We start from the raw sequence: 17,057 nt of genomic DNA, 5'->3' as shown, positions 1-17,057 counted from the left end.
AAAATTCTTGATTTTACTCTTAGTGGTTGTTATTAAATTAACGTAAGATGAGGCCACCACTGAAGATTTCTTGTGCTTTTTATTAGCGCAGTCAAAAAGCTACCCATGCTTAAAAGTCTTCAGTAAAAAAAATTATAAAATTGCTGGGAAAATGAAATCAGAATATATATAGCCCATGCAGGTTAGTATCAATCTCTGTCCAACGAAAAGAAAATCAAGAATTCGAGCACTATTTTCAGAAAATTATAAGGTATGCAAAATGGAAAACAGGTGCTTTTAAAATTTAAGCAGAGGAAACAGACATTATTACTCGCGAATTTGAACCCTGAATCATCAGATCGGATAAAACTCTTTTCAAGACAACACTTCTTCCAGTATGCTGACATTGTGAACCATCAGACAGACCACCTGAAATATGTAAGATGATTAAGAACCCTACAAAAACCTCAATTAGTTTTATTTACATACACACAAGCTGTTATTCTTCATCACCAGAAATGTGCAAAAAAGCAAAGCAAAGTAAAACCTGGAGCACTACAACAGCATAACAGCTAAATATAATTTTATACTTGAATTATTACGGCTTGAAAACAAAGGCATACGTACGTAAGAGTATGTATTATTTTCCAATTTGAACCATGAAATGACAGAAGCAAAGATCGTTCTTTCTCTATAAAAGAATGCGTGCTCGAAGTTTTCTTTTGGTCAGGGAGCCACTCCATGTGTTGAGATGGTGAACATGCGGCAGTAGGTGTCTTGTCACGCAAGAGAAGCAAGAGAGCGGATCATGCTTCTGACTTTTTTTATATCGACACAAGGGTTGGAAGCATACGAAATGCTTTCAGGGTCTCCTCTTGCAACGTCACAAAGGAATTTGACCGTGGCAGAAATTCCTTTGTGACAGAGCGGGAAAGAGAGCTCCACAAGCACATTGCCAAATAGCATGAATGCAGCGAAGCAGCATGTAGCAGTGCATAGGCAAAGGGGTTCGGGCGGACAAGGACAAGCCCTTCGGGTCCTTCGGGCCCTTTGGAAAGGCCTTGGGACGGGCGGGGACCTGTCCCTGTCCTGCCGTAGGACTGGAGTCCCCTTGGACCTGACTCACCTCACCACTGGGCTTGTCCGTGGCCCATGTGGCCCTGGCCCATGTGGCCCATGCCGTGGCCATGGACGGAGCCGTGACCGAGGGTGCCGAAGCCTGCGCCTGCGTGGCCCATGCCATGACCCATGCCATGACCCATGTGGCCTTGGTGGCCGTGACTCCCGTTCCCGCTACCCCGGCCCCCGCCATGCCGGTCGGCAGACCGCGAACTTCGCGACTGCTGCGACTGCATGGTCCCCGTTTGCGTCCAGTAGGCGTGGGAATGGGGGTTGTGTGTTAGGGTGGACTGGTACTGGGGGGCGGGGGCGTCGCGAGGGTGGAACTGGCCGGGGGCGCCCAGAGGAATGGCGTAGACACGCTGCCAGGACACGAGCATGGGCATGGCATCAGGGGGCAAAATGTGGGGCCAACGAACCGTTGCATTAGTTTGACGCAAGGCAGAAAGCAATGCCATGACCTACTACGTCTCAGTCAGGGCAGCCAGGGAAACCGACCTTGCGCAACGTCCGAACAATTCTAATAGTAGTCCCCTTCAAAATGGTTGAAATATAAATTCGAAAGTCTTTCACGAGTCTTTCATCCTGCACAAGATCAGTTTCCCTTTCACCAAACTTTGTCCGTTTGTCAGTCTGGGCGTATAAGCAGCTGCCTCTGCCATGTATAACAGTTCAATTCGTTTACAAAAGGGGGACATTGTCAAAGTGAAAAAAGCTGTGGAGCACGGGACGGGACTCAGAGTTTATGAAATGTTTCACATGCGCATAGGCAGCTGAAAATCATGAGCATATGTATGATCAATATTGTGCAGCAAGCTAGCTAATATTGTGATCAAACATTCTATGGTTGACAGACACAGCAAGAGACTAGAATTTAATATGAAAACTTAATGTATCAGAGACAGAGAAAAATAGTTTTACCAAGGAAATTATTTGGAAACACGCACAATGACTCAGCTTAATTAAGATGACCATACAATGGGCAGACAAATAATTTTACAGTGAGACGCCTGTTATTAAGGAAATTTCATTTTGACTTGAACGGATGCTTTCCGTAACACAAAGTTGAAATATTAGTTATTGATCTTTAAAAAATGAAAAGTAATTTAAAAACAGGAGCACTTTTTGTTTCAGGCACCTCAAAGTAAAATATGTGACAGTAGTTACAAGTGTGTGTTCACCATCTCAACCAATTCAACTCTACTTGAGCATGCATCTCAGATCACCACTTCAAATCTAGTTTCGACCTGTCTTATTGGTTCGTCACTTCTCTAGTACAGTATATACTTTGTTTCCTTTGAAAGTCAAGATTTCAAATCCCAGCAAAGTTAAATATTATTACTGACTTAAAGACGATGCAAAACAATGAAAAGAAAGAACAGAAGCAGGCGAAGGTCACATGCAACTGTAATAATCAAGTACAATAAAAAAATAGACAAAATGCAAAGTTGAAGAGGCCCTTTTAAAGTTTTGATACAGAGAGCTGCAGCAATCTTAACTTTTAACAATGTTTCAGACATTCTAGAAGCCTCATGAATACTTCAAAAAAGAAAAAGGAGAAAAACAAATTTTTGTCGTCCTGGTGATTCTTTTTTTCTACATCTGGTTGTGTCATGCCATGCTGAAGTTTGAAATCATTTGAGTTGAAAATCCCATTAATTGTTAAAAATATCTCTGCAGGTCGACTTACCTTGTGATGGGGTGAAGGGCTCTTGGCAGTGCGATAGATAGTACATCCCGCTTGAATAATAGCTACAAGGACTAGAGCTACAATGCAACCTATAACTATGTACAACTTTGTTGCAGAGAGAAGGACGTCATTGGAGTCATCATTCGGTAAATCTGCTGTAACTGCAAAGAAAAGGGGAAAGTTGTCGTCAGTGATCAATAATAATCCTCATAGACCGAAAAGCTCCTTACGAAACAACTTACGCATCTGAGGTTCGAACACCAAATACTGTGGATCTACAGTTAAGGCACCGACCCTCCCTGTGGCCAGGGTTTCTTGAAGCAGACGCTCTGCCTGGCTCCCGGCTACCGCCGCCATTGCAGCAGAATCCGTATTTGCTTCTAAGGACCGACCAGCGATGAGACTCGCCTTATCCAACACCAGGTTCATCCTGGCTACAATCTGGCCATCCTCACTGAAAAATAAATTAGAGACTTGTTTTACATTCAGTTTCATTACAAAATTGTCACCTGTTATTTCACTGTTGTAACTTACTCTGAGAAGTCATCAACCTCCAGGTTGTGGAAACCAGGTGTCTTGGATAAAACGTCACTGAATCCAGTGCCAACCGTGTTAGCTAATTGTTCGAAATCGGGTGTACCTCTCTTGGGAGTTTGGAAGTTGACACCCAAATTAGTCAACTTGACTTTGACGTTGTAGGCTAATCTTGGAGGAGCAGGGGTGGTTGTGTATCTAGTACCAGATCCTAGCAAACAAAATATTGCAAATAGTAATTTAAACCCCTAATTATTATCATAAACTGATGTCAGTCTGTGAAGATCTTACCCTTTCCACAAGACTTGATGCAGACTCTCTGCGTCGATAAACTAGGAACCTGTTCATGCTTTCGTATTTTCTTGTTGACATCATTTCTAGCACCACCCTTCACTGGGAACATGAAGTAGACACACTTCTCGTCTGAGAGCGAGATATCCTATTGGCAAAAGATGACACTTGTTAGTGCTAGATCGGCTTAAGGTTACTTTGGGCAACGTTTTAAAAGAGTCGGTGGGTTGAAAAAAACTTCACCTTAGTGTCAGATGTAACACGTTTGCGGACAAAGGACAAGGTAGTGGCTCCATCTCGGATGCTACCACTAGTGTTGTACACGTCCTGAGACACGTCAAGTTGGGGAGCGGTGTACCCAGAGATCCACGTGTCCATTACAAACGCACGCCCACTCTTGTCAACCCATCCCAGGATGGCATCAGTTTGAGACTGGAAATACAACAATATTAGAAAACAGAGGGAGGTAAAGTTAAAGAAAAGGATGAGGTCACCAGGGAGTTGTTACCATTTTCTGATCATCTGAAAAACCGATTCCCGTCCAGAGATCAGTGTGAGTTGTCTGAATTGTAAATTTGACTTCGTCTTTCTTTTCTAAGTATTCCCATTTGGCATAGTATTCACAGTTCTTCTTTGCGGGGTTGCAGTTGCGGGGAGTCTGCCAATGTCCACCACAGATGTCTTCATCCTCAGTGGCACCTGTCTTGCTTGGCTCTCGATTTGCTTCCTCTGTAAAGTTAACAAAAGTACTTGTATTTCTGTTCGGGATGGCAGGCTAGTCAGAACAATTGTACAGCATCTCACTCACCGAAGAAATTAATTGAAGCAACTCCTCGCTGAGATCCATGTCCGTGGTACTTGAGTTCATCTGCCTTGTAGAACTCTTTAACAGACGCAGCCTCCTTTTCAAGACCTGACTTGGGCAGATGCACATACTTTCCAGCCTCTTGACCCTTAGCCCAGATAACGTGCATGAGATCTCTCTCAATAGAATGGTCAGTTGGTTCTTTGGCTGTAAAAGGAAATAATGACATAAATGAACATATAATCCTATGAGGATTAAGATGACGACCTTTCTACACATTACACACCGATAAGCTTCTTTCTGAACAAAATGGTTGTTACACCATCCTTTTCAAAGCCCATAGCTGCAGTAAGGTCATTCTTGCCTCCCCAGAAAGTGTCAAACCTTGGCGTTGATCTGCAGCACAAAGTTAAACGAAATAGTTAGTCGCTTTGTTCAGAAAAAAATAATTGATTTTGTGGCAAAAAAAGAAGATATTACCTGTCGCGAGTGTAGTAATCCCAAATGCGACTGGAAGTTCCTCGAGCCATACCAATGACCATGTCAGTACAATCCATGGGGTTGAAATCATGAGCAGGCGCATAAGGATGCTTAGCAAAACCTGCAGAATGCAGCATATTTGTACACGGTTGTCAACAAATCGTCATCTTAGAGGCAACTAAAAATTAAGGAAGTGACCATCTTTTCCTTTCTTAATACATCTGATTGGTTAACGCTTATTTGGCAACCTCGCATCAAGTTTCATCTTTAATACTTCCTTTTATCAGGAAAACTCTTAATTTATTTATGAAAAACGAAAACTGAGATGTAAACGACTATAAATAAACGTAGAAGAAACATGCAAGTGAACAGACTTCATAGAGTTCATTCACCAGAAAATAAGAAATTGTGCTCTAATAGTGTTATTGCATTTGATTTGAATCTGAGCTAATTCTAAATGTGCAGAAATCAATGCATGCAGCTCAGTGACAAGATAAAGGTTTTTAGGAATCTGTACAAACTCAAGGAAAAAGTAGATCGATGTAGTAATCTTGATGCAAAACACAACAAAGTAAAAGAGCAAGAAATATACATATGACAGAAAAAGAAGTCTTCTGCTTACTGTTATGCTACTTAGGACCACTTTAACTTTAAAAAAAAAACTTATACCGCGCATATTTTAAATTGAAGTCCCATACCATGCATAATTGTGATCGATAAGAAAGAAGTTCCAAATATACATACATGTCAAGTGCACACAAGCATGACAAAACGAGAAAATTGTTGGAAAGGAAAGACCACATTCACAACTTATGCCACAAGAAAAGTGTTAATACCTGTGCTCACTATATCGTACCTGAGGCTGTTGATGCTTTGGTGCCGTGTCCAGGCTCACCTTGAGGTTTGGATTTGTGCGTAGAAGTTGGTTCAGGTTCAGACTTAGGTTCGGGTTCGGATTTGGGCTCAGGTTCAGACTTTGGTTCAGGTTCAGACTTGGGCTCAGGCTCAGACTTGGGTTCAGGTTCAGACTTAGGCTCAGGCTCGGACTTCGGTTCGGGCTCAGATTTAGGTTCGGGCTCGGACTTTGGTTCAGGCTCAGATTTAGGCTCTGGCTCCGACTTTGGTTCAGGCTCTGATTTTGGTTCAGGCTCCGATTTAGGCTCAGGCTCTGATGTAGGCTCAGGCTCAGACTTGGGCTCTGGCTCAGATTTAGGCTCTGGTTCGGACTTTGGCTCTGGCTCAGATTTAGGCTCCGGTTCGGACTTGGGCTCAGGCTCTGATGTGGGTTCGGGTTCAGACTTCGGCTCAGGCTCTGAGGTTGGTTCGGGTTCGGACTTGGGCTCTGGCTCAGAGGTAGGTTCGGGTTCAGATTTGGGCTCAGGCTCGGATTTGGGTTCGGGTTCGGAAGTTGGTTCTGGCTCTGAAGAAGGTTCAGGTTCAGCGCTGGGCTCCGGAGCAGGTGCGCCTGTGGGGACACATAAGCAGAAAGTGCCACAACCCGAAAATACCAACCACCAATAAAGCAGTAGAGTACTCATAAAAAAAATAGGTGGATAAACCTCTATCAGATCAACTGCACTTTAAATAAGAACAGTATATACATATTTAGTGTATCACATAAAAACAAGTGCAAGTCAACACTTTGAAGTATGGGACAAAATGTTATTATAGAACTATAAAAAGGAAACAATTCATAATTAGTACAAAATGAATTTTTCCAAAAGATTAAAGGAAACAAAAATTGGGTCCTATGTACACTTAGTTTTCGGCAAAATCGTGGATTCAAAAAGGCACACATGTAGATTGTTTACGATGTATGCCTGGCTATAATAATTTTAGGTTTGGTGAAGGATCTGATCAACCTGGGAAAGACCTTAATTGTAGGCCAAAATGTTATTGGTGCACATTTTGTACAGTGGAGAAAACATCCAAGGAACATGGAGCCCCTTGAAAATTTTCTGTGAGGTGCAAGATGTGTCATGTATATACAGAACAAAGACGAAGGGGCCGGGCACTTACCCTCAGCTGCCTCACGCCTTGATCTTCTGCTACCTGCAAGCGAAAAAATATTGAGAGTCGTTTCGAAACGAAACACCAGTGCGATGTTCCAAGACTGTATCCTTACTGTGCTTGGAACTAGAGCTGACTCGGAAAGACACGCTCGTCTCCACGGTGGAGTCCGCCAGCAGTTCTGCGTTGTGTCCGGGCGCGTGGCCCCGCGTCGCTCTGGACGAGACATTCTTCACCTTCTTGGCGGCAGCTGGTTCCGGCTCGCTCTTGGGCTCGGGTTCGCTAGTGGGCTCGGGCTCGCTCTTGGGCTCGGGTTCGCTGCTGGGCTCGGGCTCGCTCTTGGGTTCGGGTTCGCTGCTGGGCTCGGGCTCGCTCTTGGGCTCGGGTTCGCTGCTGGGCTCCGCAGTGCCCTCAGGCTCCGGCTGGAAAGTCCAATGTTTAAGTGCGTTGCATGCGGTCGGAGGTCAACAAAATGCGAATGTCTCCTCACCTCGCTGCCGGGCTCCGGCTCGGCGTTGGGCTCGCTCTTGGGCTGCAGGGTGGGCGTGGGGGTGGCGGTGCCCGCGGGGTCCTCCAGGAAGGGGAAGTTCCTGCAGGCGGCGGTGAGGGAGCGCGGCCGCCAGCCCAGGCCCGCGTAGCTCGTGCCGTTGACGCGCATCACCACCTCGATCTCCTGCTCGTCGCGCAGGATGCGCCAGTACAGCCGGAAGTTGGGGCTCAGGTCGCGGCGCGTGTACGAGTCGTAGTCCAGGTCCATGGAGCGCACGGGCGAGCCTGCGGGCATCCACCGTCAACACCCCAAGCCTGTTTGTTTTGCCAAAACATGTTCCCGCTGTGCTTACGCTTGGTGCAGGCGGGCCCGAACCAGCCCAGCTCGCAGTAGCACTGCTTCCTGGGCGCGCTGGTGGCCTGGACGTCCACGCAGCGGCCGCGGTCGCCGCAGTCACTGCTGTCGATACACTCGTCACGGAACTGGCAGCGCGGCCCGTAGTACAGGCGGTCGCACCGGCACTTGCCGAGCAGGTGGCGGCCGTGCCCCGAGCAGTCCTCCTTGAAGTCCTTGGCTGTGGGGCAGAGGACCGCGTCAGGCCTTGCACCATCCCGGACGCGTTTTTAGCTCCAGAGTCGCTACATGGAACTCGAACCGGACGTGTGACCCCACCAACGGATTGCTCTCCGAACGAGGAATCCGCTGGTGGGGTCACACGGTCGGTTCGAGTGCCACTTCGCGACGCTGGAGCTCAAAACGCGTCTTTGGCCGGCGCTCCGTGAGGCGCGCAGGCAGGGCGACGTACCGGGTCGGATGTCCACGTCGGCGCAGGACCAGAATCGGTAGTTGCTGGACCACTCGTCGGCCTGGCGCAGCAGCCGCAGCGAGCAGTCGTTGCACACGAAGTCGGCCGGCAGTTGGATGCCGTAGGACTGCGCGCTGTGAACCAGCAAGGCGGAGGTAAAGCGATCGGTGTTCGTAAAACCCAAAGGACACTTCTCACACAAGGTTCTTGGGGATACTTACGTGACATCGGTCCTCACGAACTCAGAGTCCTTGGTGACGGGGGTGAGGTCCAGCACCGGCCGCTGCAGACTGTCCAGGACCTGCAGCTTGTACCCGCCCTGCGGACAGCCAAAAGCGTGTCAGGGTGGGAGTTTTTTGACTGAACATGTGGCGACACTGGCGGTAGGTTTCTCCGACGCTGCACTTGACAAACAGGCCAATGAGCGTTTGAAGCGGTTCGGCTCCGGGCGGCTCCGGGGTGCCTGCACCGGAAGGCCGGAAGCAGAGGACCAATTCTTTTGTTCGATGTTGGCGCGCTGCCGGCTTGGGACGCGATCGTCACTTTCTTCTGCGACGTGACAGCCAGAGAGAGAGAGAGAGAGAGAGAGAGACCGTTGCTGACACCTTCATCCTAGATTCCTTTCAACCTAATTTCGTCCTTTTTTCCCCGGTCCCGTTCCTTTCGATCAGCGCGTGATCCGAGCGGCCCAGTCAGGCGGCAAATTCAATTGTCCCGTCCGCCACATTTTTAATCCGCGGCAACGCCGTGGCGACGCGGTCCAAAGAAACGCGCAAAAACGCAGAGCCAGCCTTCTTCTGCGACCCGCACTGGCGTTTCGGAACGCCCTACAGTGGGCCAGAAGACCGCCGCAGGCGGCCTAAACTCCAGACGCGTTTTGAGCTCCAGAGTCGCTAAACGTGACTCGAAGCGAACGTGTGACCCCACCAATGGATTCCTCGTTCGGAGAGCAGTCCATTGGTGGGGTCACTGCAGTTGTCACCGGCCGCTGTCGTTCCGAAAAGTCACAACGACGCTGATAATCGCTCCCATTCCCTTGTCACAGAGTCATCACGAGGACAAACACTGGCCAGGTTCCCACCGGCACGGCAGCACACTCACTTACATAAGGGACCCGGAAGGCCCTCGATCGGGCAAGGACACACTGCGAGCCAACTTTCGGGCGACCGCAGTGCCAGTCTGTCTGTCTGTCTGCTTGTCATTGCCCGCGTCCGTCCGTCCGTCCGCCAGGCAATCGGAAGGGCGTAACTGCGCGATTCCCTGCCGGCGTTGCGCAATGTCAGCCCAAGTGGCGCGGCATGGCGGGTCGCCCCTCATTGACTGATTCTTCTGCGCCCGACCGGCGTCGTTGGAGGAGGCTCACACTGCACTCGAAAAAAAAATTTGCTCCTTCGTTGGAGTTTAATCTACTCGCAGGCCCGACGAGCGAGCGGCCCTGGAAAGAACCGTCCCTGCGACCAGTATGTCAACGGTGAAATTTTCGTTTCAACCCTTCCGTTAAAAAAAAATAGAAGTAACAATCAGCTAACAATTGACCTCTTTGCGAGAGACTTAAACGCAGGCGGACAGCTGACGCACAGGGCGCCTTGCAGGCAGACAACCGCAGCACACCGGTGCGTTGCATCACGGGCGTTGCCTACCTGCAAGGCGGTCTGCCGCTCTGACTAATATAAAGTAGGCACAGCCATTTATTCTGTCCTTTCTCCGACCGAGTGACTGTCTGTTCGTGGTCTGTCTGTCTGTCTGTCCGTCCGCGCAGTGTGGTTGCAGCCGACAAGTGCGGAGCAGCCCCCTCCCTGGGTCCATGACAGTCGGTGACAGTCCGTGACAGTCCATGAACTTTCGGCGGCGCGCCACGGCGGGCCGATGCATGTCGCTCTGTCTCTCTCGCTCTCATGGGGGCGTTACGGCGCTCCGTGACGGTGCGAGACAGACGAAACGCTTGCGGAATCGCTGACGCCGCATGGAAATGTCGGGGACCGCGGCGGAGGCCCGGTTAGGCAGGCCGCCAGCCACAGGTGTCACCCCACAGTGGACTCGCCAGAAGGCTGGATGAGGCGGTCGAAATCCCGGACGCGTTTTGAGCTCCAGAGTCGCTAAATGGGACTCGAACCGAGTGTGTGACCCCACCAATGGATTGCTCTCCGAACGAGGAATCCATTGGTGGGGTCACACGTTCGGTTCGAGTCCCGCGATGACGCGGCGACGCACTGAGAGGCGAAAGTGCGCGTCCAATCCGAAGGCGGAGAATGATTCGGGAGGGTCAAGCGATGGGCGGGCGAGGCGCTTCACGCGTCACGCCGGGGGAATCGCGGCAATTGCAGTAGCTCTCGGGGATCAACTGAGGAATGACTTCCTCTCTCGTGACGCCACTCAGGCGCCACCGTGGCCGAGTGGGTTGCGGCAGTGACTCGCTAAACGAAAAGCGTGGGTTCGCCACCCGACGGTGACCACTTTTTTTTTCTTGATAAAAATACAGAATTTTCCTTTCGAGGCCCTGAATTATTTGCAAGGTTAGGCGGAGCGCGCCGAAGCGGAGCAGAGGCAGGTCTGTTTTCCTCTGTCGGTATTAGAACCGGGTAAGCAGGGGACCGCGCCGCACCGCGCATCCTTTGCCGATCTAGATGCCGACCGAAGGGACTCCGAAGGCACAGCCGAAGGCCATCCGTATTTATAGCCGACCTTCGACCAGCACTGCTGCGTTGCCCGGCTTGGAATACAATGAGGTCCACGGTGTGTCGCGGGACGGCCTACACTGCCGCGCACCCAGAAAAATGCTTTCTTGATTTTCAATTTTCTTGGTTTTATGTAAGCAAACAAGTCTTGGCACAAGAAAATTTTTACTCAAACAAGGAAAAAAAAGTTTGATTCAGTAAAATTTTTCTTTAAAAAATAAAACAAGAAAGTTTTTTTTTTTTTTGGGGTCCACGAAGTTCTATTTTTTGGGGTGCACACACACTCCGTTCAGGTCGAGCGAAAAGGAAATTTTAAAGGGCGTACGCCATCATCGCCGAGGCGTTACGTAATTCGTGGACCAGTGTGTCGCGGCGGCCACGGGCCATGGGCCATGGGCCATGGGCCATCGCCTGATCCGTTCCGCCAGGCTGGCCGCCCCGGCCGCCCTGGATGACGGGGCTAACGACGTGCACCACTAATTAGCGCCGCTTATTACGCTGTCACGGCGCCAGAGAGAGAGAGAGAGAGAGAGAGAGAGAGAGAGAGAGAGAGAGGCCAGGTGACCACTAAAGAGGACTCTAAGCGAGCGTGTGACCCCACCAATGGGTTGCTCTCCGGACGAGGAATCCATTGGTGGGGTCACACGTTCGGTTCGAGTCCTGTTCAGCGACTCTGGACCTCAAAACGCGTCCGGCGTTTCGGCCGCCTCCACCGGTCTTCTGGCGAATCCACTGCGGTCCGAAACTCACCCGATGGGGGTAGGCTAGGTGCCACGTCACGTTGAAGGCCGATCCCGTCTTTAACGTCGTCTTGATGGATCCTGCAACAGAAAGCGACGCTCGTCAGCAAAGAGCAAAAGGCAAAAATTTCGCACAGACCCACTTCGCATTTTCGACAAACCGCATACCAACTGGAAGAGAAGTTAAACAGTACGCAGGGAACCAAAATTCGAAGAAGCGACGCTAAACTTTTCGGGACAGTCAATGTCTGCGAGACATGGACGACGGCCCATTCAAAGCCTTTCCAGCATGATGCAAGGGAGAGGGGGGGGGGGAGTCGCCTCTCTCTTCGATTTGGCGTCGCTGATTACGATTCGAAAAGCGTCTGCGGCATTGCAGGGGACGTATGGCGGCGGCGACGCGAGGTGCCACTGTAAAAAAAAAACATAGACACACACACACACACACACAGATGCAGACGTCCGTCATTCGAAACGCATTATTGGCAGGGACAAGAATGCTGGTTGCGTTCCTGGTGGCGAACTTTTATGGTTCCCTGCAAGGGTCCGCCCTCCACCGTAAGTGGTGGGAGTAGTACAAACACACTCGGGTCCTCAGTGCTTTTGTCCAGAAGTGAATTCTCTCGTCCCAGGTAAGCGAACCCCGGTTGAGGAAAGCCTTTCCAGGGTGTGGCGACGCGAGGGCCCGATGGCGGCGGTTCCAATCGCCCTCCTCGCCATGTAGGGCGTGGCGGAGGCCTGCCTCGACAGCCTCGAGCACGTCAAGCGCACGGACGGACGGCGCACTGATCGGAAGCGGGGATTAATAAAAGCCTTCCTTGGTCGCCGAGTGTCCGAGGTTCGAATCCCATCAGGGTCCGTTTCCGGTGGGGGAAAGCCCCGTAAGTGGATATCCCTCTCGTCTTCGCGCTGCGGAGTCGGAGGCATTTCATCAGCGGGCACCTGTTTTTTTTTTTCTTCCCCGAGTGGGATTGAGGTGTGCTGGGCCAGCCTTGCCTCGCTGCCAACACGTCGGCCGGTGTCAAGTTGGAGAGGAGCCAGGCCACGCGGCAGAGCCACGCAAAGCCACGCAAAGCCACGCAAAGCCAGGCATGTCCACTGAACCGTTACCTCGCTCCGAGGGACAGGGTGGAGGCCGTCACACAGTGGGCCAGAAGACCGGCGGAGGCGGCAAAACTCTGGACGCGTTTTGAGCTCCAGAGTCACTAAGCAGGACTCGAACCGAGCGTGTGACCCCACCAATGGATTGCTCTCCGAACGAGGAGTCCATTGGTGGGGTCACACGCTCGTTTCGAGGCCTGTTCAGCGACTCTGGAGCTCAAAACGCGTCCAGAGTTTTTGGACTCGGCGTCGTTGGAATTGTTCTTCTCCACTGTGAGTGAGTGCGGCGCGGTGAAGGAGGACACCTCGGCGACGGTCTTGAGGGCGTTGCTCGCCGAGGCGCGCGCCAACGGGACAGAAAAAGGACCTCGATGCCCTTGCGTACGTTCCGCGTCATACGCGCGGGGCGGGGCGGGGCGGGGCGGGGCTCGCGCCCAAGAAGGAAAGCAAAGACTGGTGGGGGTTCGATTCGCGACCCGTGGAATGCGAGCCGGCGCACCACGCACGGCTAGGTATGCGCGTCGCGCTGTCTCTCTCGCACCCCTCCGCGGCGCCGCGACGCGCCGTGAGTGCGACAGAGACAGCGCGGCCACGCAGGCCCCGCAGGCCCCGCGCACCATTAAACGCTTCGACCCCGGCGCGGCCCGGGTCAGCACCGAGTCGGCACGGCACCGGTCGAAGACTGCCTTGCCTGCCAAGCCTCGGCAGCCTGAAAAACGCGCCTGAAAAACCAGCGAAGCCGCCTGGACGGCCGGGGCAGGCCGGGGCCGGGGGCGCAAACAAGTGTCAATCGCCTGCTAAGAATTTAAAAGCGATAATCGCTCTCTCTCTCTCTCTCTCTCTCTCTCTCTCTCTCTCTCTCTCTCTCTCAGCAGGAAGCTAAGCCCGCAAACGACTCGACGTGTTAACGTGTCGCTGAGAACTGGTAGAGCTGCATGAGTGAGGGGAAACAGTTGTGTGTGTGTGTGTGTGTGTCACAGGTGCCAAATAGGAGTGTAGGAGAGACCCACTCTCTTTTTTATTTTCATTCAACCCGCCGCATAGCTCAGGCTGCATACCTCTTTCTCTCCTTAAACTACCCTCTCTCCGTCTCTGTCGTATTTTATGTTGATGCCTCTCTCTCTCCCCTTCTCTCTCTCTCTCTCTTCAGGACGCACAAACACAAGCCGCGCGCGCACACACACATTCACACACACACACATATATCCGCGAGCAAAGCCAACGTCGTAGACCTTGCTCTACTTTCAAACGCCGCGCCTCGCGCCAGCAGTCTGCCTACATAGAGACTCTGCATGTGTGTGTGTGTGTGTGTGTGTGTGTGAGAGAGAGAGAGAGAGAGAGAGGGGGGGGAGTGAGTTCGGAATGGGATAGGAATCTCCTTAATGCACTTGCTACATTTTCCGGGCGGGCGCCATGGCACACACTCACACTCACCCAGGTTAGCGGAGGACGGCGGGTTGGGAGGACGCTTGGCGTCGCGGCATCGAGGATCCATTTCCAAGTGGGTGACAACGTTTGGAAACGGATTGCAGCACTCGGCGGTGTGCATTGCATTCTTGCGGTCGGAATGCAACATCCCGTCTAGGGGGCGACGCGGCGCTGCCCGCCACGCCCACGCCCCGCCACGCCCCGCCACGCCCCGCCACGCCCCGCCACGCCCCCGCTACGCCCCGCGACCGGCACTGCAAGACACACGCGTCGCGTGCCGCAAATCGATGCGGCGGCAGCCTGATTATTACCCATCGTACTCACGCCGGATGACCTACATGTCTCCGCCGGCCGAGTGGGTTGGGGCGTTGACTTCCGTGCGCCGGGGTCGCGGTTCAAGTCTTCCCCCTCCCCTTGCCAATTTTTTTTTTAAATTTTTCAGCAGGTCACTTTTGGTTAAATTTAAGTGGAGCCAGAGACGAGTTAGTTGCGCGACGATGGACCCAACGGTCAACCAAAAAAATCTCTACGCAAAAGACACCCCAGGAATTTCATCACTGCAAAGGCAGTTTCTGGACCTCGTAGAAAACCTCCTGCGTTTAGCCATTGCCTTTCGCTGGTCAAAGCCGACTTTCTCTGACACATCTCTGGGAGTATTGTGCGCGATACACCCTTTCCCTCCGAGCCGGCAGTGGCGGCAGTGCCGGCAACCCCAAGGGTTATGAAAAAGCAGGCGGCTTGAATGGCTGACCAGCGACGTCTGCGGAGGGTCCACTGCGCGGCGCTACGCGGTCTCTATTGAAACGCCCTGGGAACGCAGAGGGTCCATTTCCGTCCGGCCCGGCTGGGCTGGGCTGCCCTGCACAGTGGGCCAGAAGACCGGTACCGGCGGACAAAACTCCAGACGCGTTTTGAGCTCTAGAGTCGCTAAATGGGACTCGAACCGCACGTGTGACCCCACCAATGGATTCCTCGTTCGGAGAGCAAACCACTGGTGGGGTCACACGTTCGGTTCGAGTCCTGTTTAGCGACTCTGGAGCTCAAAACGCGTCTGGAGTTTCGGCCGCCTCCACCGGTCTTCTGGCCCACTGTGCGCTGGGCTCTACGTAATTCCGGCTTCCACGCCTCCCCGCCTGAGTGGCTCTTAACGACGCACAGTGGGCCAGAAGACCGGAGGAGGCGGTCAAAATCCCCGCCGTTCACTGCTGCGGCCCTTCGCGCGGTAAAAAAAAATAACACAGAGACGCGGGGAGTCGAACCTGGAATGTCTAACTGGCGGCTGACGCCTTTACGACCTCGGCCACGGTGCCCCGTGCGCTCGTTCTCGAGCACCCCGAGCCGATCTGTAATTTGAAGACCGCGTAATCATCGCCAGGCGTTTCGTACCTCACTCGATCACTTTTTAAAAGGTTTCTAATAAAACTCGTTTGAATCTGAAGTGCAGGCTGCCTCACCGAAAGAGGAGGAGGAGGGGGAGGGACACTGGCAATTCCTGCTAACCCGCAGAGAGAGAGAGAGAGAGAGAGAGAGAGAGAGAGAGAGAGAGAGAGAGAGAGAGAGAGAGAGAGAGAGAGAGAGAGAGAGAGGCTCGGACTGCGCATGTGAACCTAACCAAACTGCAGCCGCGCTTGCGCCACGCTGCACCACAGCAAGTTGCATGCCATCCTCGTGACGCTACACTGTTTGCTGCGAGAAAGGTTAAGCACTGCTTTAGCACGCCCTGCCCGCTATCTCATCTCCTGCAGGGATGTAAGGACCAGTGCCGAACGGTGTCGAAATGAGAGCCCCTGGCGTGGGTTCGACTGCGATCACTTCGCTGTTTCCTTAGCAAACTTTATGTTTTCTTTGCGGTGGTCAAACTGCTCGTGTGACCCCACCGATGGATTCCTCGTTCGGAGAGCAATCCATTGATGGGGTCACACGTTCGGTTCGAGCCCCATTTCGCGACTCTGGCGCTCAAAACGCGTCTAGAGTTTCGGCCGCCCCCACCGGTCTGGCCCACTGTAATGTCCGCGAAGGGCCGGAACGAGGGCCGGAACCGCGCAGCATCGCGTTGCATCATCCGACATCACCGCGGCTCGCTCATTGTCAGGGGTACCTACAGTGTGGAAACGGCCTCGTGGGAAAGGCGAGTCCAAAGCCCCAAAGACCCAAAGGCCCCAAAGGGGCCGCCTCCAGGCCACCGCGTTGGGCAAGGTCGTCTGCATGCTAATCAACGAGCTCCAAAGGCACCGAAGATCCGATGGACGAGCCGACCCGCTTACAGTGCACCGAAAACGTCGCTTCGTCAACCAAGACACTAGTGAATTTACCTTCACGTTTTGTCTACTGAATTCTAGTAATATTTTTAGGTCCAGGAAAGAGTTTTTTTTGGTGAGCGCCTGCAGCGTAGGCCACCCTGCGGGTTCGACGCTTCCGTGCGCGGCGGGGTGCCTACCCCACGCGTGGCAGGCGCTCGACGGACCAATCTTCGCTGCCACCGTGTGCGTACGCAGTAAACCCTTCATCTTTTTTTCCAGTGCTCCTTCAAGTCGTCCCGACAGGAAAAAAATCTCATGTCGAGGACGTCGTTATCGCAACGATTATGTTGTTACGTCGACGCCTGGAAGAAGCATTTGCCTCGGAAGCGTGCGAATGGGAGGCGCGCTAGGGCCCAAAACGGAACCGCCACAATGGAATCTCCGTCCGGGAAAAACACTTGAAATCCCGGCCAGCCGCGACTTTGCGAGCAGACAGACAGACAGAGAGACACACAGACAGGCAGACAGAGACACAGACAGACAGACAGACAGAGACACAGACAGGCAGACAGAGACACAGACAGACATTCTTAGAGTAAAATAATGGCCGTTGTGGCGTTGGAGGCGCCCTTGCCCGCTGGAACGGCTGGAGCCTGAGCGCGCTGGAGTC

The 17,057-nt window shown here is 52.3% G+C and overlaps 1 protein-coding gene across 1 annotated transcript in view; it reads right to left on the bottom strand.

Moving 5' to 3' along the window:
- LOC117648160 overlaps positions 1 to 17,057 on the bottom strand; it is a 45,547-nt gene that overhangs the window by 1,979 nt on the left and 26,511 nt on the right. Inside the window, exons 3-19 of the mRNA XM_034390415.1 lie at positions 11,629 to 11,699; positions 8,425 to 8,522; positions 8,204 to 8,337; positions 7,751 to 7,972; positions 7,399 to 7,682; positions 7,024 to 7,330; positions 6,918 to 6,950; positions 5,755 to 6,363; positions 4,899 to 5,019; positions 4,705 to 4,814; positions 4,422 to 4,625; positions 4,122 to 4,342; positions 3,857 to 4,045; positions 3,614 to 3,761; positions 3,323 to 3,533; positions 3,031 to 3,242; positions 2,789 to 2,949 (exon numbers count right to left, since the gene is read on the bottom strand). Coding sequence (XP_034246306.1) covers positions 2,789 to 2,949; positions 3,031 to 3,242; positions 3,323 to 3,533; positions 3,614 to 3,761; positions 3,857 to 4,045; positions 4,122 to 4,342; positions 4,422 to 4,625; positions 4,705 to 4,814; positions 4,899 to 5,019; positions 5,755 to 6,363; positions 6,918 to 6,950; positions 7,024 to 7,330; positions 7,399 to 7,682; positions 7,751 to 7,972; positions 8,204 to 8,337; positions 8,425 to 8,522; positions 11,629 to 11,699 — 3,335 coding nt within the window. The remainder of the gene's footprint in view (positions 1 to 2,788; positions 2,950 to 3,030; positions 3,243 to 3,322; positions 3,534 to 3,613; positions 3,762 to 3,856; positions 4,046 to 4,121; positions 4,343 to 4,421; positions 4,626 to 4,704; positions 4,815 to 4,898; positions 5,020 to 5,754; positions 6,364 to 6,917; positions 6,951 to 7,023; positions 7,331 to 7,398; positions 7,683 to 7,750; positions 7,973 to 8,203; positions 8,338 to 8,424; positions 8,523 to 11,628; positions 11,700 to 17,057) is intronic.

The sequence above is a fragment of the Thrips palmi genome, unplaced genomic scaffold (genome assembly GCF_012932325.1).
Source record: "Thrips palmi isolate BJ-2018 unplaced genomic scaffold, TpBJ-2018v1 HiC_scaffold_3, whole genome shotgun sequence".
Classification (NCBI taxonomy): Eukaryota; Metazoa; Arthropoda; class Insecta; order Thysanoptera; family Thripidae; genus Thrips; species Thrips palmi.
This window is presented reverse-complemented; position numbering and strand designations above follow the sequence as displayed.